Below are 25270 nucleotides of genomic sequence, written 5' to 3'. Positions count from 1 at the left end.
TCAAACAAGCACTCATAATCCTCTCCACACAGTTTTTCAGCAGCTAGCCTTAGACTGTCGTTATGCCACGTGATATTATCAGCAAACATGGGCTCAAAATCAGGCTTAGAAAAAGTAGCCACGCTTTCATTTTGAGCATACTTGAACAAGGACTGTGATTGATTGATTTGCCCTGAAACAAATTCATAGCAGTGAGAATAAAGAATTTTGTGTTGTAAATTAAGTTAACCAGCCTACTGGCAGACCGAAGAGATGATTAAATACAAATACTGTACTCACACTTAACACCAAACCAAAAGTGAATTTCTCTGAGCGTTAAAGGTGATGGCAGCACTCTCCCATCAGGCAATGTGAAGTCGTCATCCGGGTTATCATTCCACGTTCCTAACAACCCTTTCGTGGTATTTTTATAATCGTCGCCGGGAGTTACTACGAAGGACAGCATTTCTATTTTCTCGCAAAATTTGACTGACGTTGTTGACGGGAAAGAAACCTCCAAACAGTTTTCCTCCGGTTTCGAAATTGAGAGGTTTCTTCCAACGCTTACACTTTGGTTTGTTAGGTTGTTGTAACCGTTGTAATTTTCTTGGTCAATCAAAATGCTGATGCCACCTAGACCAAACAATAGAAAACAAACGATCAGACCAACAGCATATCTAACTAGGCCATCATTCAGTCCAGCAAGGTGAAGAAGGAGACGAGGTTTACAAGTGTGTTCTGCCAGAAGAAATTAAGTCATTTGTAAAGTTTTAGGTAATTGGTCGATATTTTCTTTTTGGAGATCTTACAATTTTATATCAAGCACCGCCTTTTGTTAAGCTTAAAGCAATATGTAGCTGCGTTTGAAAGACAATTATTAACCTGTTATCATCATAATGATGAGATAAAAAGTCATCTTCATTTAGTCAGATCGCGATCTCATGGATATTAGCCAATTCTTGTGTAGCCACACCCAAATCCTCCCTCACCTCCTTTCTTTACTCTGACTTCAACAGTGCTCGTGTTTTCTTCTTTAGCGGCTCCGGCTGCAAAAATAGTAGCAGTTGTTGAATTTCCCTGCGCATGGCTTGTCCTGGCCTGCAGCTGGAATGTTCCGTTTTGTGCATCGACCATCACATACTCGCCGAGGCCATTGAACGTGTAGTTCCCACCATCCAAAGTTTTGAAATGAGGATCACCCCAAAACCAACCTAGAGTAACAACGGCAGGAAAAAAAAAACGAATAAAAAGAAAAATGACTTGTTCTGTGAATCTTTTTGTGTCAACTTATTACCACTATTCTGGAGCTAGTTGAAAAAGAAAAGGGAAAAATTCGAAACAGGTTGTCAGTATGTCAGTCATTCAGGCAGTCAACTGGAGAGTCACTTAGGTAGCCATTAATTTGGCTAGCCAGTCAGATAGTCTATTCTTCTTTCTATCATCCGCTCTTAGCCATTCATTCGGTTAGTCATTCATTGAGCTGGCAATTCAGACAGTCAGTCAATCGACCTTTCTTTCCATCAGCTGTCACTTTCAACTTTCCATAGAGCTACCCATTCAAACACTCAGTTAGTTAATCTCGTACCCAGATCTCCCACGGTCAGGCGGAGGGGAGATCTGGTAAAGTTCGATTTGAGGCCCGGAATACGGGCCTGCCCATCATCCTTTGTCCACCGTGCTGAATGGCCGCCGGCTCGTAACTGTGATCATTTCTGGTGAGGTTTTCGCTTTCGAGGGTGCTCTTCGGAACGTTCTTCGGTCGAGAGGACAACAAAACTTGAAACTTAAACCAAAACGAAAAAGGCAACAGGAGAGATTGCAATCAACAAGCGCCGTAAATCACGTTTTTACTAAGATTAGTTCCTACCCTTTGTGACCATCTAGACCATCTTTGTAATGAAAACTGTTCCAAGAACAAATCCATCGTAATTGTGCTTTCTCCACTCAAGATCAACGTGCTTATCGACGATCAATTAAAAAGACTTAAGTCAACCGGAGTAAGCTGTACCAGTTTTCGCCTTAGATGGTAACTGTATTGAAGATACTGTAATTTACAGGCAGGGAAATGTCACATAATTTTTGTGCACCCCAAGGTAAAGGTAGCAACAGACAGTGCAGAGAGTTTTTGTTGTCGAAGCTTTATGAGAAAAATTTTGTGGTCGTTGTTGTAGATGAGGCACAATAGAGTTACTGATTGGCATCTTGGTGTTAAATTTCGCATTGGAAAGTCAAATGGTTCATGTCATATTTTCATTTGCAAAGTTTCAGAAATTGTGGTCTACCAGTGATATGTAAAAATTATTTCTTCTCTTTGTAGTCTTTCAGCTGATTTGGTCACACAAATTCTCCTTCTTCCATAAGTTAATGGTTTAAATTTCCAAACCAAATGGATTGTGTAAATGCGGCAGGTTTCTTTTACAGGCCAAAGGACACAACTCAAGGTCACTGTAATAATATAATTTTATATGAACCAGCTAAACAGGGCCTCCTCCTACCTACAACAACTGTCCACTCCTAAACACCAGAAATTCTGCCAAGCTTAATTTCCACGGACCACAAGTTAACTAACATAGGCAAATTTACTTTTAAGTACTCTGCTTCTGTCATATGGGAAACTGTCCCCATGGCATTGAAAAAAACAAAAACTTTTAACAGGTTTAAGAAACTTTATAAGGCCCACCTGATCTCTTGTCAATCAAATAATATATGTTCTGTTTAATGATCAAATATAATAGTATGTAACTATCTAATAATAATAATAGAGTTAAAAATAATAATAATAATAATAATAATAATAATAATAATAATAATAATAATAATAATAATGTCTGCTTATATTTTGATCTTTGTTGTCACTGCTGTTGCTGCTGATGATGTGTTGTCCGTTTCCTTTCTTTTTGTTTGTTGTTGTTGTTTGTTTGTTTGTATGTTGTTTTTTTGCTTTTTTTTGTTTTTATTTATTGTTTTGTTCTTCTTTTATTAAGCTTGTCCTGTTTAGATTTCTTGCTCAGTTCAGTATATCTCGAACATACCTTAATTTACACAAATGTAATTCTCTCTTGTACATCCTAGGCTCTACAAACATTTCGTACATTTTCTAATTACTCAGTAAAGCTCAGTGTCATTTCTTTGTTCACTTAAAAGTAGGTGGTGGTCAGCTAGAAAGCCTTTGCTACTTTGACCACCACACACATTTTATAATTTGTACTGTATTTATTTTTATCTTGTAATCATTTGTTGTAATACTTTTCTTTCTATGTTAATGTTGTGTAAATAGTGTGCAATAAATGAACCATGAACCATCCTAGCCCTAACACCATGCTACTGTCTTGGTTATATACCAGCAAACCAGAAAGACCTGTCCGTGTAAATGGTAGGCGCCCAATTATGTCCAACATTAAAATACCGAGTACACCCTTGCTGTTTTAAAGGGTTTTTTTTCTTCTCAAAAATGGAAGTTTGAATTTCTTTTGGGAAATGGAGGTACCACATCTGGATTTGGGATCTGAAGAATGTTTGGTTACTTGCAACATGTGAGCAAACAGAGCAAGTCCCTATGAGTTTCCCATTAGAGTTTTATTTGGTAGTGATGAGCTTTCCATTCCAGTGGTTCTTGATTCACCTTTATCACATAACACTTGAAACATTTTCACCTGAAATTTATGTTAAGTTTAGGGGACATGCCCCCTCGACTGCTTCTTTAATGACAAGTTAATAAAGGTTATAATTTTACACATAGGAGTCCACAGACTCGAAAATTAGAACCACATAATACACAAGTCTAATAATATTTGACTCTTGATATGAAGAACAAAGGTCATTATCTGCATTTGATTTGCAAGGCACAATGAGCTGCTTAAATAATCATTGTTGTACTGAGCATTGCATGCATTATTTGTACATGCATAGAGGATGATACACTAAGAATAATACAAGGTTCTTTATGTCCAAAGCAGCTATCTTGGTGCTTGGACACTCACCTCTGATGGGATCCTTGATTTCAGCAAAAAAAAAAATAATAACAATAATAATAGGAAGGTGTGAAGGTCTTTTGGGCTCATAAAAGTAGCAAATGGCAGATAAATAGAAAACAAATAAAAAAAAATATTTCCACTATTTGTTTTCCTGTGCATGTCTGTGTGTTCTAATGAACTGTCACCCATTTCTGCAGCAAAACAACAGCTTTCACAGTAAGCTGATCTTCAGTAACCATGAATTCCTAAGTATTCCTTAACCATGGCCTTCCATAGCCAGGAAACAACATTTAATAAAACTGTCAGACACAAACCCACTGCAGAGAAGTGGTGGGGAAAAGAAACTTTGAAAACCGTGTCTGTCTTGGATGAAAATTCCTTGTTGATGCCAATTCCTTGAGTAAAAAAAATTTTCTTGTATTGATATTTGCACCCATGTAAGGTCCTAACTTTTCTTAATATTAAGACCAGCAACACAAAATTATGTTCAAGGACTTTTCACACAAGTACACAAAAAATATCAGAACAGTGAACCTTGAACCTTTAAGCCCCAGTAGTGATCAGTATCAAAATTTCTCCTAACATTTATCAATACACAATCAAGGAGAGGTCATGAGATCACCAGTGGTGAAATTTCTTGATATTTCAACAGCCTCCCTATAATGCTACTATGAAAAATGGACATGTAGAGACCAGTAAGGAGAAACTGTATGTTGACACTGAGGCTTAAAGGTCAAAAGCTAATAAATACAGAGCCATATTGTTGGTGATTATCGCAGCTTCTTTTATGCTTCGTCCTTCCACCACCCCATGCGTCAAAAAGGGCTTAGTTACTTGAGAATCCCTTTTTATTCAGCCTTCTCATTATCCATTTTCTGGTAATTATATTGTCTTATTCTAATGGAAAGAATAACAACATCCTAGTGAATGACTACAGTTTTTTCTTAATTAATTGCATCTTTGTTCAGGGGGCACAACTTCAGAGTACAGCAAACGAGGAACACTTTCCTCAGTATTCCCTACAGCGAAGATTGTTGTCATGACAACAACAGCAACAGAAAAACAACCAAACTACAATCATACAAAGTTTGAATATGAAAGATTTATGGAGTACTACAAAGGCCCTCCTATCTTAACACAAAGTAATGTTGACCAGTTTGATTAAATATTTTCGCCCATAGCAGATGAACTTATCACCACCAATGTCAAAAATTAAGCCTGTCAGCCTATTATTTACTCATCATTAGTACTGTGTGGATTTGGGGGTGCCTTTTTGGGTGGAAAGCTTGGGGATCACCAGTTCTACCTTACTCCCCAAATTCCTCAAAATGCACTTTTGGCTCAGTCTCATTCTTTACAGACTGACAATGAATATTATTTGCCACAATCTTTGGGAATGGGGTTTGATTCTCATTGTGTTGGAAGGATAATAATTTATTCATTTTGGTCTTCCGCAAACTATGGAAAGTTTTTTCCAAGAAAGTGGAAGAGATGGGAAGCCTGCTACAGCAAAACTTTACTTTAACAACAATCATATTGGTGCAAATATTGAAGAAATGCAACCCACCATGACAGATTAGTGTAAATACCCCAGAAATCTGTGCAGGGGAAAATTTTTGCTTATAACCACTTTGGTTTTGGCTTTTGTGTGAGAAATGCAGCTGTTGTGATATCTGTTGTCCGAAATGGCTGTCATTGCTCTTAATTATGTGTTGAGCTGTGTCCAGCTGTTTTAGCCCTTGAAGATATTCACATCACTGATAGGAACTTTAGGAACTTGCTTCTCCCTAGAAATCAGTTGGAAGAAATTAAGGCAGAGTTAACAAGAAATAAAGGAGAAACTGAGGCCAGTGATAACTATTTGTATCAGAGAATGTGCTAAGGATTAACAATGGAAGTAGTAAATGAAGTGTGTTTAGTACTTCAAGGACTCCATACTAATGATAAAATAATGGAGAAATTCCCCCATCTTGAAGAAAAGAACAATGGCAAAAAGATTCTAAAAACTATAAGTGATGTCAAATCCAAAGAGGCATGTCCTCCTTTTAAAACTACTTCTTTTCTAAAGCTTATCACAAGCATAGACCTGCAAAACATTAGGTGGTGCAGACATGTAAACCAATGTCCCCATTTTTATTTTAGAGGAAGGCTAGTTTTATATTTTGGATCCAAATTTTTTTTAACTCAGCAGGTGGGAGAGAGGGGATAAAATTAAACTAACTACACTTACATAAAGAGCCCTAATCGGTTCAGACAAGGTGTTCTCTGTTGTAGTACGGGTTTCATTACTATTATTTTGGCGATCATAAGTCGGACATTTTTCATTTCTCTTAGCTGAGGGGTGGGAGGGATATTGATGAATAATAATATTGTGTGGACACTCTATCAATTTCTCAAAAGTCCTATGAGAGATGTTGTATGGATCTTGAAGGAATAAGCACACTGCTCTGAAAGGACTAATATTATATTATGAAGTCTCTTACTCAAAGTCCAGTTCAATTTATAGAAGGAAAATAGTCTTTTAGCAGAAGACAAAAACTGAAAATATGCTAGCAAATGCGACGGGCTTGTGTTCAGGAACTCAAGGTAAAGTATTTTGGGGAAATAAATTTGCGTTTACTAAATAAATAATCATTTAAAAAAAATCATTTTTTGTCAAGAAATACCAAAAAAAAAATATATGACCTACCTCCATTTTATCCCCAAAAGTAAGCAAGCTTATATCCATCGTGTTGAAAACTTGTGTAATTTGGCAAGGCCGTTTGAACGTTACTGCAAACTCTTTTCGGCTAAAGTCGCTGTTGTCTTCTGAAAAAACAATTTCTCACTGTTCTCTCCCCACACAAAGGGCATGTATGTATTAAAACGTCGCATGACAATCTTAATCGGAGCGAAAACTTTTCCGTGTTTTTGTTTCTTCCCCGAACTGAGACAGAAGGAAAGAGCCAATCACAGAGCAGATTAGAATGAGGCATTCTTAATTCTGGTAACCAACCAGAAATGGCGTTGTATCGAACTTTACCAGATCTCACATTTCGACATTCCCGAACCGACGACTGAGATCGGGGTACGAGATTATCAGTTAGTCTGTCCATCTCAGTCGGTCCGTCAATGAGTTAGTCAGTCAGGCTGTAAACAAATAAAACCAGAACTTACGCCTACGAGGAGGTCTGTAAAGACTGCAGTCATCAGATGGACGATAATTATAAAACAAATCACAAAAAGGTATGTCAACACAGCAATGTTTATAGGCTTGCGGGTCTGGGTAAACCGTTCGAACGTGATTCAGTCGGTAATAATAAGCTTCCACTTTAAGACGACCTCCGTCAGGCGCTCCATACTTAAGGGCACCCCAGTTTTGCCAATCTGAGGAGTAGCAACATGTTTGTGTGATTCTAAAGTGTATATTCCCTATAAAAGGACTGTAATAATATATAAACTTGGAGCGTCTTGACTCATAGCAGTAATCGGGCCAGGAATACCAGTCCCAGCGGAATCTTCCCCAATCCAACCACGCCTGCCATTCCGTACAAGGACACGCCATACGCCAATCCCATCGCAAGTACTGGTCATACAGAGAAGGAAAGTTCACGAATTCTTGAAGAAAAGCCCATTCGAAGCACTTCTCCAGGGAGCCTACAACATCACTATTCTCTATCCTCCAAAAATATCTCCCTGTCAACTCAGTATTTCCTTTCTTTTCGTCAAGGTTTAACATTCCAAGCAAAGTACCCGAACTAAAAGAGACAAACAGAAATAAAATCGTGAATCTGTCATGAAAGTGAATTCTGAACGCTTTGAGGGAACGTTTTTTATCAGGTGTCTTTTAAACTTTTGTAGTTTAGGATAGTAATGTAATTAAGCTATCAGCGTTATTTTTTTTCTTTGTAGTTAGGTGTTTTCCTATTGTAAACTTTGTGTCAGCAATAAAAAGACTTTATTAAAATAGACCTTATAGGTAGTTTGCATTGCCGTCATGTTGGTGTACAAAAAAAAGAAACATTTTTCAATTATATAGTTTGCATAAAAAATGGGAGGTAACTCCCAGCGGAGAAAAAAATCTTATAGTTCCATGTACACCAGTATGGCCGCCATAACGTTACATGCAAACTCTATTCTCTGGCATTTCCATGAAATGTAATTGTACCTGGGACATATTTAAGCTCTTTGAAAGAAGAAGAAATGGTCATTAGTAGTTCTTAATTACATTACTCTTTTTCATATATTGTTTCGCATGAGTACTGTATGGACAAATTTTTCAAATTCAGTAAAACATAGTGGGCCTGTTAATAAAACAGCGTCTTAACTTAGGTCTCGGTCGTCATGGAGGTGGCGTGGCCCAGAAGTAGGGGCGCCGGACTTGAAATCCGGAGGTCCCGGGTTCAAATCCCGCCTCGGCCACGCTTGTAAATAGCCAGCTGGTTTGCCTCCAGCCAGTTGGGATTTTTAACATGTTATGTTCGATTTGATTATTATTAGTTACCCTTTATTTCTGAGCGCAATGCCTGTAAACTAGCTTTGGGTAGCTATGTGCATTTCCAAAATAAACAAAGCATTTTTAACGTGGAACGTGGTTTTGTTAAAACCGTCTAAACAGTCTGTTAATAACTGACCCAGTAAGTCCATTACACCTTTTCATAAATATATTAATTACATAGCTAAATTATATAGCTAAATTTAAAGGGTGTATTTGTAACTCTTGCTTATGTCCTTTTCCCTTGAAGGTTCAAGTGATTAGCTATATGAATTAGGTTTAGCTTGATTTTACGTGTATAGTTCATACTTTGCTCTTTGTTTTTGTCGAGCATTTTAAAAATGAGCCTCTGGTTTGGAAGATTGAGCAATCACTTCCTACGTTTACGACCTAAAATGAATTATTATTATTATTATTATTATTATTGTTGTTGTTGTTGTCGTTGTTGTTGTTGTTATTATTAGCAACAAAACAAAACAAAAAATAGCCAACTCATTAATCTCACCCTTTCATGTTTAGATAGTTCTTCTCATCGTCTCCTGCATTCCAACCGCCAACAGGAAGACCGTACCAACTAGACCAGTAGTAATAGTAATAGGAGTCACTCCTGTATCAAAAAGATAGCGAATGTGAGGATTTTCCAGCTAACTCAGCGACGTAAAAGCAGTTGCAAAACTATGACTTCACCTTGGAACGTCTGTCTAAAGGCTGGTTTCCATATGATCGCGGATCGCAGATCGCAATAAGGTCTGCGATCGTCTGCGATCATATGGAAACCAGCCTTTAGATAGAACATGGTTCTATCTTCTGCGATCGTCTGCGATCGCGATCGCAGGATCGCAGACGATCGCAGAAGTAGTCTCCATATGATCGCAGACGATCGCAGACCTTATTGCGATCTGCGATCTGCGATCCGCGATCATATGGAAACCAGCCTTAATACGTCATGAAAAAACCCCGCCTATTTGCAGGTAAAGATTTGCTTGAAAATCCTGACAGACTACATAATCCGCATCAATTAAAAACTAGAATAGTTTCATGGGAACGAGTAAGTCGGAAATCAATATTGTGACGTCATTGATGTAGAGGGTCGCTTGTCATAGGATACCTAGGGACTAGTTAGGTATTTGGCGAGAAATTTTTGTTACTCTACGTTGGTCAGTTTTCTTGTTTGCTATTTTTTCGCTAACGTTTTGCATTGCTAGATAAACGGGATAAGTGAGGCTTTGAATCTCATTGTCATTTTTTACTGCTGGATAGAGGGTTGGCCACGCATTAAAAACACCATCAGTGCAGGCAGAGGCCACCATCTATTTTATGGTTTGGCGGGTCCTGTTCGAGTATGGTAGTTTTGATCACTTCCCTAAAAGACTCACGGAATTGCTGGAACGACCCACTGAATTCCTCCTTTGGGATAATTGTACATCAAAAATGTGTTGAGCCCATTTGTTATGATGACGGCTTGAAACGTATTGACCTGCAAAAAAGAAACAGATTCAAAATTATATTTTTGTCAATAAAGTAACAACTGAAATTTACCTTTTCATTAAATTTCTTCATGACAATTTCGTCTCTTTTCTCGTGCTTTCTCTTACTCTTTCTTCCGTTGTTCGACATTTTGCCTGTTTGCTCATGCACATAGTCACTCTCTTCCACGTTGAACTTTGCTTATGCGTGGCCTGCTTTCTCGTTTTCTTTTTCTCACTACTTCTATTCTTTCCCCGTTTGTCGACATATTCAACAAGTCAGAAATTAGCTTTCTTCAAAATGTCCGTTTTCTAAGAAGCAGTTGGCCATGCACCTTCCCTCAGAAAAAATGCAGTTTGAAAACATGGTCAGCACGCTTGTCCATATCTCAAACTGACCTTGGACATTCACTTACAATTACATAAGGTTAGCCCAAAATAACACGCTGGTTAGCGTAAATAACATTCCATTTATCCTAAATAGCTCTCCAGTTAGCTTGATTTAGCTTCGCGGTAGCTTGCGGTTAGCATTTATATTAGGGGTTAGGATATCTAGCCAAAAAATTGAAGTATCTGGCAGCGAGTAGTCGGTGGTTTAGTGGTAAGATTCCCACTTGGTCGTCGACGACTCTTCTTGAGGTCACTTCTTTTTGTAACTCAAAAAAGTAGCTTAGTGTGATGTATACTTCCTGTATGAAAATTTAGAAGAAGAAAGGTTAGTTTGAGATATGGAAACTAGTTTAAACCTTTCAGCACAGGGTTAAATTGAGTGTGGCATTTCACACTGGCTTACATGGAAGGGAGGTCGTACGTACCTACGGAAGGACGGTGATGTCATAACCTAAACCAAAATTTCTCGCACTGATGGGTTACCACATGTTCCTACCCATGGTGCTCCGCGCGCGCGACTTTTACCGAGCTATGCTATTAATTAAAAATGTCATGAAAAAATTACACAAATTGACTATACGTGTATGTGTTACTTTTTTCCTTTCCAAAGTGATGTAAATGTCTTACCCCGGGGCAGTTCAGACGAGGGATTTCATAGTTGTACCAGTAGTACCAATATGGATAATAGACATAGGGACAGAGGTTCTCCCACGTGACAACAAGAACCCAAGTGGCTTCAAAGTTGGAAAACTTCCCACTGCTGTCATAGCGTTGAACATGCTGCGAGGCCATGGTCAGGACTTCACTGGTTTGGCTTTGAATGGTGCCCTCTCTGATTTGTTTATACACGTGATAATAGACTTTTGAGTGATTGGCTTTAAACGACAGATACTCATCCGTCTGTCCCCAAAACGGCGCGATAATCGCCATATTGCTAAACCACCGATAAACACCAAACTTTTGTGGCCACCACCAGCTCCATTCGTAATTTAGTTGGATTTTTCCATTGCGACAGATCTACAAAATAAAACGTGTACGTGTTAGTTAACCTATTTTTAATAAAAGGCGATGAAATATAAAAAATGTTTATCGTAAGGTGCTCACTATATAGGATACGACAGTTTTAACAAGCTCATCGTTTCTTTACTCAATGCATAGCCAACTCCGCCCTGCACTAATAGTTATTCCGGGATGTATCCATATACAACTTGGTTATAATGTAACGTTCATCAGGTCAACGCAACCGAAAGCAAAGGACTGGTCATTGCCTGGCATCCAGTGAACTGGCAGTACATAGAAAAAGTCACATCGGGAGTATTTATTTTAAAGACGGCCGCCTAACACTCCTTACATAAAGGAACATACTTACATGTAATTTGTAATGCCTCTCTCCGAAGAATGGAAATCCAAAGCGGTCTGTTTTGATTTCCAGACAGTGACCATAGTAGTAATATGGCGAGTCGTTGAGACCAAACTCGTTATCACCTTGTTTCGAGCCGTAAGGATACATGTTATTCTCATTTTGAAGGGCTTAAAAGAAATTTTGAAAAGATGGAAGAAGAAAAAGAGAGAGAAAGAAAAAAAAAATGAATCAATCAATCTGTCAATTACTTTATTACTATGTGACTACTTAATTATTGAAAACATCTAAGGAATAATTATACGTAATTAAAAAGTAAACAGAAATTGCTAATGTTTAAACTATTTACAAGAATAGGTGTATCAATAAAGTTCGGAAATTAGGTGGTGAACGCGCAGTTTTTAGTAGAAAAGCCAGGAAAACCTTTAACTGAATCAAAATGTGTTAAACACTCTGTAGCGCCATTGATAAGAATGATGTATAAAGTTGATATTTCCTTAGTTAACTAAAGGTAATCGTCAACGCTTTTATATAATTTTCGGATGTTAGCTGCGGAAAATACCACTGGGAAACTACATCTACGATAGTCCGATACGACAGTTCGCTTTAGTCTTAATGTAATGGATTCCTTGAAGAAATAGCGCACAGGCTCAGGTTTGAACTCGAACTCACACGCAAACAAGCACGGAAACGAATTTATTATAGCACTTTAGATAATCATCGTCTTGTTAAATATCAAGCAATGCCTTGAGTTGCCACTCTGGGAAAAAATATAAATAGCCGCCTTAACTGAATGAGTGTGAGGCTTAAAAAAGTGTGAGGTTTATAAGAAAAAAAATTAAAAGGAGAAGAAGAAAAAGAGTTAGCAATGACACTGTAAGGGGTATCGAATGGTCCCATTCAATTTAAAAGTGCTCGCAAAATTTGGCCTTTGCTCGAATTGCTCGCAAAAATTACACGGGTGCTCGCTTGCTTGTGCTCGCAAAATGTTTGCAACTGCTCGCATGCTCGCATTCAGTCGTTAACATGTGCTTGATTGCTGGAAATTTCTTTAATCCTGCTTTGTAGTTTTTTTTATAAATATAATAAACGATATGTAATAAAAAAAAACTTTAGATCGCGGGCTTTGTATCTAGTAGATCGCCTTGAGAGCTCTTGAAGTTCTTCACCCTGACTGACTCACGTGAAGCTACGTGACGAAATTTGACATCACTGAGCAGGGCACAATTGGCTGTAAGATGCTGGGGCTGGTTGAACCGCCCTTGGTTTGCACCTTTTGTTCTGGCGCAAAACAAAGTATCCTATTAATAAAAGAGAGATTCCGGCTAGCAGAAAATTTACAAAGTGCTCGCTGCTCGCCATCTGTATTTTTCTAAAGTGCTCGCTGCTCGCCATCTGTATTTTCTAAAGTGCTCGCTGCTTGCAAGAAATATTTGACAATTGTTCGTGCTCGCAAAAATACACACACTGCTTGCATGCTCGCAAAGACCATTCGATACCCCTACTGTACAAATGGTAAGAGTGACACTCACCGATTGATGAAGACGCTCTTTGGCTTATCGATGAAGAACTGCTTTTAGATGGGCTGATAGACAAGGAAACACTTGCGCTGGTTGAAACCGACTGACTCGTCGATATGTTTTTCGCAAAGGGGGTACCTGCCGTACCATTGTTGGACTGGCTTGCTGTCATATTTGTGGAAATTGAAGCGCTGTTTTTGAGGGACGTCGAGACTCTTAAAGACTCATTTGTGAAAAGTGAGTTACTTGTGCTGATGGACATGGAGGTAGTTGGAGAGGTAGTTGTAGAAACATTCATGAATGCTGAAGCGGTTGGGCTTGGGGATGTCGACAAATCTGCAGATACAGTTGTGGAACTTGAGGTACTTGTGCTGAGGGATGTGGAGACACATGGAGACACACTTGTGGAACCTGAAGTAGTGGTACTGAGGGACATGGAGACACTCGGAGACGCACTTGTGGAACCTGAAGCAGTGGTACTGAGGGACACGGAGACACTCGGAGACACACTTGTGGTACCTGAAGCAGGGGTGCTGAGGCAGGACGTGGAGAAACTTGAAGACACACCTATATCTGGAACACCACCACCGCTCTGGCTGACTGCGGGGCAAACTTAAGAAATAATCATTGAGTTAAATGTCCATATAATACAAGTTTAGTATTACCAAATTAAAGGACCAACTTTTACGTATATCATAAAAGTTTTTACATTTTTTTTAGTTGATGTGTAGCGACAAGAGCAATGGAGCCTTTTCGCCGTCATGCATTGACAGGTAAGCCTTCGTGTCGCTGATTCCAGGAGTAGGAATAGTTTTTAGGATATTTCTTACGAATAACAATTTTTTTTTTGCTGAGTTATGTCTTAAAATGTACTGACGATTTCGTGAATAGAGCATTTACATTGAGATGCTCAGTTTTTTATGGCAAAAAAGGCAAGCAGCTATTTGGAAAAAAATAAAATTAGTCGAAAGATCTTTAATTGCTGCAAGATTTTCAAGCAAGAAAAAAAAAAACTCTCAAAAACAGCAAAAACTACGTTTTCATCGACAAGCATCTTCAACGAATAAACTAGCTAATTTTTCTCTGAGGCATATCTAACAGTCAACTTTTACACGTACCTTTGATGCAAACAATACATTAGCGAGTACCGTCACCTAAGATGTCACTGAGAGGGGTTCTCGCACAGGACGGTAATCGTCTTGCTACTTACTGCTGAGAGCTAACTCCTCGAAATTCTAATGAAAATTGTCATCTCTTGCTCATTTCTTTTCCGTTGTTGACAAAAGGGGAAAAAAGGAACAACTCAAAATTCAAAATCATAGTTTTTGGTATTACGCCGACGTTTTTAATAATTTCCTGTTTACTGCCGTCCAAAACGGCAAACTATTTTTAACACTCTTATCGTAAATTCAATTTTATCCCTTGTTTTGCCTTGTTTTTACTTTATCTCCTTGCCAACAAATTGTACCGGGTTAAGAGAGGTGACCGACAACCAAAACATACAACAAATTGAAGAAATTTCTTTTTCCTTCACAAAAGACATAAACCTAAGTTGTGAGGAAAATTGCAGCGTTGAAAAAAATCTGTTTACTGTCTTACTTGAGTTAATATTCTCAATTTAAATCCGTAGAATTCAATTTATAGGTTCTGTTCTTTATGGGGTTTCTTAGGATAATCAGAGACCTAATGTCATCGTGATAGATAGTTATAAAAGCTCAGCAGTCAATGCTATACAGCATTGAAGTAAATGCATAATAAGTATGACTGAAATTATGCCCTCAAGCGTAGGGATTATAAACAGGACCTTATCACGAGGTTGTTAGTATAATCAGAGACTAAATGCCATCGTGATAAGACAGCTCACCGCCCATACTGCATCGTAAATATCATTGAAATTATGCCCTCAAGCATAGGGCTTACAAACAGGACCTTATCATGTATTACGCTTCTTATTGTTAGGCTAATCAAAGACTAAATGTCATCGTGATAAGATAGCTATAAATGCTGCATGAAGTATGCATTCCTGATACATTTGACTGAAATGACGCCCTCAAGCAAGGGCCGGCATAGACAGGTCTTTTCATGTGTTAAGCTTCTGCTTACGAAACACGTTAACAGTTAGGAGGTGTAATGCATGTATTTCTTTGTAAGGAACAGCGAATATCTGGTGTATAGATTACGGAGAAAACAAAATTTCAAAACTGCGAAATTATTTTCAGGCAAGAGCTCATGACGCCGTTTTGTCGATGGCGCTTAACCGTTTCGTTACGGTAATGTTAACATGAGTTATTTTAAATGAGTTTGTCAATTAGGCTAAGGAACATTCTGGAAAGAAAGGAAGGGTTAATTAATTTGCTTTGTTTGAATTTTGTTTCACATTTTGGGTCTCCTAAAACTAAGAAAAAAAAAGCATGCAGAAAAACTGAGAGTTAATTTGAAACCCTTAGACAAGGAACTTTATCATAAACAGCCACCAAATTCGTTTCTTTCAAAGAATTATAACAAGTTGGTTACAGCAGTCTTGAATAAGTGACGGGTAAAGACCACCGAGGTTTCTAGGGACTGGTTAAAGAAATACTAGCCTCAAAATGTTTGAGATATTTATGCTTTACTCGTCGAACGAACTCTTTGTCCGTTTTTGTGAGCCAACCCTCACCGATTAATTTCTATGTAATGTCAGGGTCGGTAGACCAAATTCTTATTGCGGCTGTAAAAAGAATCCTGCTAACAAGCACATTCCTGAGGTGCGGCTTTTTGTTTGCTGTGCATCCTGGTTATAACTGTTGAGTCTGTAGGCGAAATGTTTAGTGTAGGCACTAAAATTAAAGCTATTGAGCAGTAATTTCTATAGTGCTGTTGATTATGCTGTACAAGATGATTCTGACTGTTGAAACTGCCGGCGAAATCTTGAGTGTAGCTTCTCAAATCAAACCTACTGAACTGTACTTCTACATGGCGCAGTCAAAAAATCACTGCCATGACCTCTCAAGTGAAAAGAATTAAACAATACTTTTTCTGTGGTGTTCTTTGATTTTTTCCAATACTGTGCATGATGCTCAACGAGTTCGCCTATAAATTCTGAAGGTCGTCTCTGAAGAGTCTCTTGGCCGAGACAAAACGCCGCGTCACTAACTAGCCACGAACATATCGTGATAATTCACAAAAATGAGAGTATTATCAATATTCTAATTTAAGAGCTATACTTTTACAACGTAAATTACGCAAGTCCACCTAGTATCAGCTGTAAGGTAATTGTAGGTAAACATATCTATCTATGCAGTTATTTTGAACATAGATTTCCTTTTCGGAGCGGAGTGGGTTTGAGACGCCATACTCCTAGACACGCATGTTTTAAGGTTGGTGATTTTCATCACGTCAAGAAATGCGTTCGCTGGATCTGTGTTACGTCGAACCAGACTGCGTACTCGTTATAACCAGAGAGACTGATCTTTTACGTTTCGAACTCAAGTTCGAAATCAGTTCTTCTGTTTCAGCAATATTCAGCAACGTTTTACCTAATTACGTAATAGCGTTTTTTTTTTGGTGTTGAGATAAGGGCAGCAGTCTCCATCACTGCATTTAAGGACGTTTGCAACACTGTAACAAACAGGTATAAATCAAAGGTGCTAATAATACGAAGCACAGTATTTCTCAGTATTGTTACAAAACCTGCAATTCAATTCTGCTATTTAAGGAAACCCGTTAGCGATTTAAATGGGAGTATAAGTTCATTTCAGAGTTCCTGCCTAAACATGTTCCATCTATTATGCATGCCACCTTGTATTCGTGATTCATAAGTTTCAGGATTCGTAAGGTATCTTAGGACTTTCATGTTTTGTGTGTAATCAGCTAAACGAATCCACCCACCAAAACGCTCCTGTTTCCGCAAAACTTTTCCTTGAGAGTAAACGCAATGAAAATCAGTTTTCATTAAAAATACCGCGAAAAGGATACAACGTAATGCCGTCGCTCTTATTAGAACCCATAAAGAGGAAATATATCTTACCCAGCAAAACAGCAGAGAGTAGCAACACAGTCCTACCAGTCAACATCATGTTGTTATCAGCGGGCCATTAACTTTAAGTGCAGCGCGGCGTCTAGCCTTTTTCTAACAAGTGCTGGATCAATTTTGCATAAGTTATATTAACTTCTATTAACTGTGGGAGTGCTCTTGTGAATTGTTGTTGAAAACAATAGATAAAAAGTTGATAGATAGAAAGTCGCTAAAGTTGAACTGACCTTTCATTAATCATAATCGTAGACCGGTTAAAACAGCAGAAAACTTTTTTTTTTTTTATTTCAGACGCACGACCGAGTTAAACTTTGAACGCGTTAGTCGATCAACAGAGATTTCACGTGATTTATCATGACTGAAAGCAGCAAGAGACATAAATGATGTACCTTACCATTGGTCTGAATTATCCAGAACTTGAATTATGTGAGGTTGGTTTCCAACGTCTTGTTGCTGATGTCAGTTCAATTGCAATAATCGTAAATTTGAACTGACTTTTCGTGATCAAAATCGTAGACCGGCTAGAACAGAAAAAAACTAATTTTATTTAAATTTCAGACGCACGACCGAAACAAACTTTGAACGCGTTAGTCGATCAACAGAGGGTTCACGTGATTTATCATGACTGAAAGCAGTACTTGAATTATGTGAGGTTGGTTTCCAACGTCTTGTTCCTGATGTCAGTTCAATTGCGATACCCGCAATGTACGGTTGTTTTATACGCTTTCGGTGACTTTCTTCAAATTTGTTATCTTTATTTGGAATTTTGGGTGCAGTATTCGGCACGGGCTTTCTTCTTCCTTATCACGGTGCTATCACTGAGAGAGATTTCTACAGGGTCCGGATTAAAAAAACTTTCCTAATTTATAATTAATCTCAAGTATTGTCTCTAAACAACAGTCTTTGGTATTCAAATTATACTTTGGACATATGGACTGATAGGGAAGTTAGGCCCAGTTCAGACGCCGAACTTTTCATGAGCCGAACTTCATTCAAATTAAGGTGGGCCCAAATCACGAAAATCGCGCCTTTCGATTCAGACGCCGAACTTAATTAGCCGAACTTAATTTACTTGAAGCAAAACCAATCAAAATGCCAGAGTTTTTTTTTATTTTTTATTTTATTCTAAATACGTTATAATAATTTATGCATTAGTTTCGGCTCATAAAAAATTCGACGTCTGAATCAAAGCCGTTCCAAAGCCGAAATTCCCGGCTTAGCCAGGCGGGAAGAACGGCTGAGCGGTTCCAAATTGAAACAGCCGTTCTCAACTGATTCAAACGCCGAACTTTCCATGTACTTAAGGACGGTGCCTACCAATACCGAAGTATTGAACAAAACAAAACAAGAAGATTTAATGAGAAAAACAAAGGCCCTGCACGTGGGTTATAAATTTTGGTACATTGTTCGCCGTACTCGGTCAAACAACAACGTGAAATGACTAAATCCAAGGTTCTGTGGAGAACGTGAGGCACATGAAGGTAAATTTTTCATTCTCTGTCTCAACTTGAACGCCTTTCCCACCTGTTCCGTTACTGGATAGTTCGGCCACATTATACAAGTTAAACGAATTGGAATAATCGCGAAGTAGTACAGGTAACACGAATTAAAATTTTGCGTCGTTTTTGTTGGCGATGGGGTCGCGGTTTCTTTAATCCCTAATATCGTAATGTGACTATATCGAATAACAATAATTGCGTTCGACGAAGAAAAAAGGCACTCCTAATACAGATTGGAGTCGAGATTGTATGGGACAATCAACTAATGAATGGATCTTGGGACGCGTATCTGGCAAACAACACTTTCTCAGTATTAAAATCATCCTTAAGTCCATCCTTCAAAGTATGTTTTGTCCACTTCAAGTTGACCACAGCATCCATCCATGCATTAGACTGAAAGTTAACATGCACATCTGCATCATATTTCTCTTGTTCAGCACTTAATACATTTTCTTTTCCCCTGAAAATTATGGCAGGTTTGACTGTTTGCTCTCCCTCTGCCTGAATGCATAGCTGGAGGGTCGCTTGCCTCTTGTCTAGGTATTAAAATCATCCTTAAGTCCATCCTTCAAAGTATGTTTTGTCCACTTCAAGTTGACCTCAGCATCCATCCATGCATTAGACTGAAAGTTAACATGCACATCTGCATCATATTTCTCTTGTTCAGCACTTAATACATTTCCTTTTCCCCTGAAAATTATGGCAGGTTTGACTGTTTGCTCTCCCTCTGCCTTAATGCATAGCTGGAGGGTCGTTTGCCTCTTGTCTAGGCCCGATCCTGGTTGGGAGATCCAGACTTGCTTGTTTCCCTCAAATTCATATGTCTGATCCTGTTCCACAACAAATGGCAATGGGACCTGGTCAACATTTAGTCTATTCTTTGGGAGCCACCGACCATATGTTTGATCTGCAACAAACGACGTGTCCCTTCTTCGTTTGGACTGTACTGCCTTCCTTAGGTCTCAATGAAACCTTTGTATTGTTTCTCTGCCATCATTAGCTGCATTCTTCTTTTTGTTTGTTCTTCTTCTCAAGGAAATGTTGTGTCTGCGTTTAAACCTTTGAAACCAATTGTTGCTTGCCTTAAATTTATCTGCTTGTTCTTTCCCATAACAGCTCTCTATTTTTCTTTTCATTTTAGTCTTAATCCAAAGCTTAGATATTTTGCTGCCCTTTACTCGCCTCAGCTTAAATTCAGTGATGAGAAGGTTAACAGTCAAAGGGTATTTCTCACTTTTCTGGGCTTTCTTGCCAACCATTTGTCTCCTGCATCTTGCTTCTCTTACACTGCCTGCATTTCTCTTGTGTTTGTTTTTAGAGATTTCTGCTAAAATTGATTCCCTTGCTTTGTTCCACTTCACAACCAGGCATTTACTCACTTGCTTTTCAACAGCCACTTTTTTCCACTTATTCTTTGAATTGGCGAGAGAGTCCAATAAGTCAAGGGTTTGTTCCTTGAACTCTACTGTGTAAGACTTTCGCTTGCTACTTTCACGCCGGTTCTCGGTGCCTTTCTTCTGCTTATCGAGTGTAATTCTCTCTTCTGGCTGACTATTTCCTTGCAAACATACAGCTATTTCAATTAACGTTGTCGGATTAAAATCAAGCTAAAAGACAAGACCGCAATGTTTTGTGGGATTATTTTTTATAAATAATTTTATCAAAATCATCCCTGCACGTGCAGGTCATTGTACTGCTAATTACAACCTATTGTTTTCTCCAGGCATGACCGGATGTTAATGAATTTATTCATAAAAATCCCACGTAAACTTTCGGTCTTGTCTTTTAGCTTCATGCAACGTTAATTGAAATAGCTGTAAATCAACAAAGCTGTTGTGGGAAGTTGAAGCGGCTGAACTCCCACTCTGGCCAACAGAATGACCATTTTGCAAGTCAGCTTTAGCAGGATGTTTAAACTTGATGTGCATCTCCAAATGCTGTCTACGAAAGAATATCTGACTGCAAATTCCACACTTAAAGTCATAAGTTTGCTTCTGGACAGCTTTTGGTAAGGTTGCAGTGACATAATACAGCTTTCCATTCTTTAATTCCACTTCTTTCTTAAAGCCACAGTCGAATAAAGTTCTATTCACTTTGCCTTTTTACTGTTAAAGTTTGAGAAATCTCGCACATGTAAACCAATGTGAGGTGGCATGCCAATGTAGTTAGTGTGTCAGCGGTCATTTTGTGGAAAACAACAAGGAACGCCTTGCAAATCTGTCTGTCGATGTGGCCCGAACTTGGCTTGAACTTAAGCTACAGCTGCGTAAATCAAGCATAATTCCTTCCATTTTTGTGACTTAAGTCGAAAGTTCTATTCTTATTTTGTTCATCAAACTATGGGAGAAGAGTATGAAGTATTTATAAAGTCTAGTGTTCGTGGCTATCATACTTATTTTGTGGATTCGCCCCATGTAACGGAATCCTCAGGGGTATTGGATTCCGGATTCCATCCCTCTGGATTCACTGGATTCCGGATTCCAAGCCTCTGGATTCTGGATTCCAACCCTCTGGATTCCGGACTCCAATAATTTGGAATCCAGATTACGGCGTCCTTGGTTCTACTCGTATTTTCAGCTCTAGTGTAACAATTTAAACAAAACACATACCTTTATCCCATATTGTAGTGGAACAATAAGTCATTATTCCGTTAGGAAAAAACACCGATACCCTCTCATAGAACAAAACATTTCGAAAACGTCATTGTGGCAATTCCTATATACCATTTACATAATCAAAAAATATCGAACAACGTCACATCTAGAATTTACTGGCAATTCCTATACCGTTTACATGATCAACAAATACCGAACAACAAATATTGACGGCTAATGTCCAAACTTAGTTACAATATATTACGTAACTTTCTACATAAATCAGTGGCATCAATGGAAAGTTCAAATGATGCTCAAGCTATAAATCTAAACGTTCGTTCCCTTAGTTTATTAGGAAAATGATTTCTCTTAGAAATTAATGCACGTCACAAAAATGAGAAAGCTTTTGTCATTTGATTCTTAGGAAGTGCGTTAACTAAATTTAAAAAGTTCTACTCATCGTCCACTTGAGCGTTACAGTAAAGATCATGATGAGCGGCGCTTTTTGAAAGGGTTTTGCTTTTGAGTCTTTCATTAAGCATGGTTGCGAATGGTTGTTTATTATATTAAAGCCTGGTTCGTTTCACTAGCGAAATATGCACAAGTATATGCATAACATCGTTATGTCATTGTCAAAGCGGGCATATAAGCAAAAGTATAAAAGCTTATAAAAATCCAAAATTTCTCTTTTTGTTATGCTTCCTATTATGATTATGTTCATCTTATGCTAGGGAAAACCACATATGCAAAGCATAACCAGAAAGGACTATTACATCTAATAATATAACAATCCTTCTTGGTCTCTTTCGCGTAAACTGTCACATGCATTTATTAAAAAGGTGGCTGTTCAAAGCATCATGCTTACGTGTGTATTTCGGGCCTGTTTTCAATGACTTAAAATCGTATGCTTTCGCTTCCGCTTATGTCCCTAATCAAAACTCACAAAACCTAGGCATAAGGAGGGCGATTTACCTCTTCCATCCCGTGCATGAGACTTGTATAATTGTCGCTACCAAAGATTTTTGTGTCAGATCGGAGAAAGAAGAAGTCTTTCTCTGTAGCAAGACAGCCACGGGTATTAAAACATGAAGGAACTTCTTCGTAATGTTTGAGTACAGCTTTTAATTGGTAAATTTTATCGGTTAAATTTTATGTATGAGCCCATAATAGGATTTTGAGTAAGCCGTGCCACCAGCAGAACTGGCGGAGAAGGTGTAATCCATACGAAAGCACGGAAGAGACAGACAAACGGAAAGAAGAATGACCACAAAGCCGGAACCACATAGAACATTTAATCAACACTTATCAGCACTGAGACACACGTACCATCCCTGTGGTATGGCCAATACCGTACGCATGTGCACAACCATATCACCCGGGCAGTGGCAGCCATGGACAGCTGTTTCGCCCTTATTGGGGCTCATCAGCATGGCATAGCCGTCGGGTCAAGAAGCGGGAGTAAACCCGCGCATCGAGACCCTTTACTGCCGAGGCGAGTGCACAGCACTCCTTTAAGCGCCAGCTCCACCGTAGGTAAGTGGTAGCTGTTGGTTGGGAACCGCAAAACAGTTCTCCCACGGCAATGCGTATGGGGATGGGATCACTTACAGACCTGTGTGCTCAAAATAAATTGTAACCAACGCTTATCAGCACTGAGACACACGTACCATCCCCGTGGTATGGCCAATACCGTACGCATGTGCACAACCATATCACCCGGGCAGTGGATGTCCAGACAGACAAGATGTCCCGAGGGCACAAGGCAAAGTGAACAGACACAACCGAATATCCGCACGACCGAAGGAACAGCACCAATTGACAATTTCACGGTTGTTTTTCCGATTTGGGGGCTTCTTGAGTTTTACCGACCATAGTTTTTCTGAGTATGTCAAAGACCTTAGATCGCTTAGCACTTGAGTTTTTGGACTCTTAAGAAAGAAAACATGCATCGAGAAAAACAATAAAACGAAAAGCCCATAAAAATGAAATAGTTTTTAATTAATCTGCCTTTTCGACGATTCACTTTTCTGATTTAAAGTCGTATATCAACGGATCAAAATGAAAAATGGAGCCACAAAACTACAGAAAACTGTTCCCTCGGGTTTTTCTTAAGGTCAACAAAGTTTCTTCTGCAGAAATGTCGAGAAATTCAAGTATCAACAAGTCATTCAAGCTTCTGAAGTTTCATTTTGCTTCTAATTTCGGCTTCAACTACTTTTTGCTCTGTTTTAATAAATACTCTCAAGAATCAGACTCGAGAGTCACTTTAATTTCGATTTGAGGACAGATTTTCTTTTCGGATTCTTTTTGTCTTCACTTATCCGACACGTATTTCTTATTAGAGCCTCAATCAATCATATAAACAATATCTCGAAATATCTTAAAGCTAAACTTCTGTAAACGTACCTGTCTTCCTTTGATTTGTACTTTCCCATAACCGAAGTGAAGTTAAAAACCACTTGATTCGACTTGATACACTTAAAAAAACCTTCCGATGCAAGCACTCGAAAGCGTCAACGAGCGAATCTTCGAGCATCTTTTTTTGTCGCATGTGCTTTGAAGCTGACGTCATGAAGAAAATATCCCCCCCCCCCCCCGGGGAGGGCTGTGTCCTGCGTGGACAAGTTCGAACACGTGTTTCGAGTATCGCAAGTGTAGAAGAGTCAGAGGTGGACCGCTAAAAGGTGACTGGGTAGAAAAATAGAAGAATCTAGCAAAACAATTCGACACAAGTGGATTCCGACACAAGTAGATTCCGGATTCCAAAACTTTAGTGGATTCTGGATTCCAGCTCACTGGATTCCGGATTCCAACATAAAAAATGTCCTGGATTCCGGATTCCGACATGAAAATTTCTCTGGATTCCGGATTCCGGATTCCGTTACATGGGGCGAGTGGATGCTTCTGTAACCATTGGAGAGGTGCTAGCTTGTGAAAGAGAAGACAGCAATGCTCACGACAAATATGCCATTGATGTTAAAAATGAGGCTCAACTATTAGTTGGACATGTCCCAAGGGAGCTCTCCAAGATTTTTAGTAGATTTTTGGCTGACTATGGGGATATTGAAGCTGAATGCATTGGTGTCCGGTACAACAGAGGAGAAGGGAAAGGACTTGAGATTCCAGTGGACTATAGACTGACAGGAAATTCAAACTACTTGGAGAAACTGGTAACAAGTCTAAAGAAAGGGGAACCAACTTGTCATCTTGATATTTCAAATATCAGAAAATGCCAGATCTAAACTTGCAACAAGAAATGGCTTTGTGTCTTCTGTACTGGTTGTTTATATAAAAATGAGCTGCAAGATGATACAGGCATGGAACACTTAAACCAAGACCAAGATTACATACAAATGATACATTCTTTTAATTGTAGCCGAATTGTTTTATAACAACAGTTCACATTTAACATACATTGTGCATTTTTAGTTTCACTGTGCAATTTTTTGATCTCTAAAGACAACATTTTTGGTAAAATATTATAAATAAAATAGTTTAACCCCGCATATAAGAACCTGTTAGAATTTTTTTTCTTATATTTTGGGGTATTAAAGTAGCAAATTTCTGCCAAGAGGTTCTTAATTTTCTAGGTTCTTACACGCGGGTTTTTACTGTATTCCATTTGGAGTAATTCTGAAATTATGGGATTCTGGTCAAAGTGACGCATTTTTATTGCTCCTTTTGGGATTTACAGCTGGCAGTGCTCATACATTTTGCCGGCATGTTATCCATCTTCTATTAAGACAAGTTAAATCATTTCGTATTTTTGCCGAAACTTTCCATCCGGGTGGTTTGTGTAATTGGCAAGCAACCTATCTTTGATCATTACTAGTTTTATCCTTTCATAATCATTACCGTCACTTCATCATCTCTCCCTACTATTGTTCTCCGACTGTTATTGGTTGGCAGGAGCCATAATCAGAGATGGAGACCGTAAGCGTGGGGTCCACGCGTCCCCTTGTGTTGTAACAAAAAAATCTATTTTTAGAAAAAATTGGGCCA

The 25270-nt window shown here is 38.6% G+C and overlaps 2 protein-coding genes, 1 long non-coding RNA gene and 1 pseudogene across 4 annotated transcripts in view; 1 reads left to right on the top strand and 3 right to left on the bottom strand.

The window, feature by feature from the left end:
• LOC146485076 (mucin-like protein) overlaps window positions 1-17279 on the bottom strand; it is a 32160-nt gene extending 14881 nt beyond the window's left edge. The window contains exons 1-11 of one of the 2 annotated variants that reach the window (XM_085104032.1): window positions 17170-17279; window positions 13629-13775; window positions 13176-13574; window positions 11653-11813; window positions 10911-11300; window positions 9804-9904; window positions 8933-9034; window positions 7110-7690; window positions 969-1190; window positions 280-612; window positions 1-172 (exon numbers count right to left, since the gene is read on the bottom strand). The exon at window positions 1-172 is cut by the window's left edge and continues 83 nt beyond it. In XM_085104032.1, the coding sequence (XP_084960158.1) occupies window positions 1-172; window positions 280-612; window positions 969-1190; window positions 7110-7690; window positions 8933-9034; window positions 9804-9904; window positions 10911-11300; window positions 11653-11813; window positions 13176-13574; window positions 13629-13775; window positions 17170-17218 (2657 nt within the window). In that variant the 5' untranslated portion in view covers window positions 17219-17279. Of the gene's footprint in view, window positions 173-279; window positions 613-968; window positions 1191-7109; window positions 7691-8932; window positions 9035-9803; window positions 9905-10910; window positions 11301-11652; window positions 11814-13175; window positions 13776-17169 lie in introns of both variants that reach the window. The other variant, XM_085104031.1, reaches the window with a different exon arrangement.
• On the bottom strand, window positions 5034-7073 carry LOC146485077 (uncharacterized). Its single transcript, XR_014863499.1, has 2 exons — window positions 6643-7073; window positions 5034-5740 (listed from the first exon to the last, which is right to left on the bottom strand). It is a non-coding gene; the product is annotated as an uncharacterized LOC146485077 (long non-coding RNA).
• A 1931-nt stretch (window positions 17280-19210) lies between the features above and the next one.
• On the bottom strand, window positions 19211-21317 carry LOC146485075 (uncharacterized; annotated as a pseudogene).
• LOC146485074 (uncharacterized) lies at window positions 21117-24731 on the top strand. The gene is made up of 2 exons (XM_085104079.1): window positions 21117-21373; window positions 21439-24731. The coding sequence occupies exon 2, from the start codon at window positions 24154-24156 to the stop codon at window positions 24508-24510; it is 357 nt and encodes a 118-aa protein (XP_084960205.1). The 5' UTR covers window positions 21117-21373; window positions 21439-24153; the 3' UTR covers window positions 24511-24731.
• Window positions 24732-25270: the final 539 nt, after the last annotated feature.

Source organism: Pavona decussata, unplaced genomic scaffold (genome assembly GCF_977016875.1).
Source record: "Pavona decussata unplaced genomic scaffold, jaPavDecu1.1 SCAFFOLD_28, whole genome shotgun sequence".
In the NCBI taxonomy this organism is placed as follows: Eukaryota; Metazoa; Cnidaria; class Anthozoa; order Scleractinia; family Agariciidae; genus Pavona; species Pavona decussata.
Note: the sequence above shows the minus strand (reverse complement) of the source record. Positions and strands in the feature narration are given on the sequence as shown.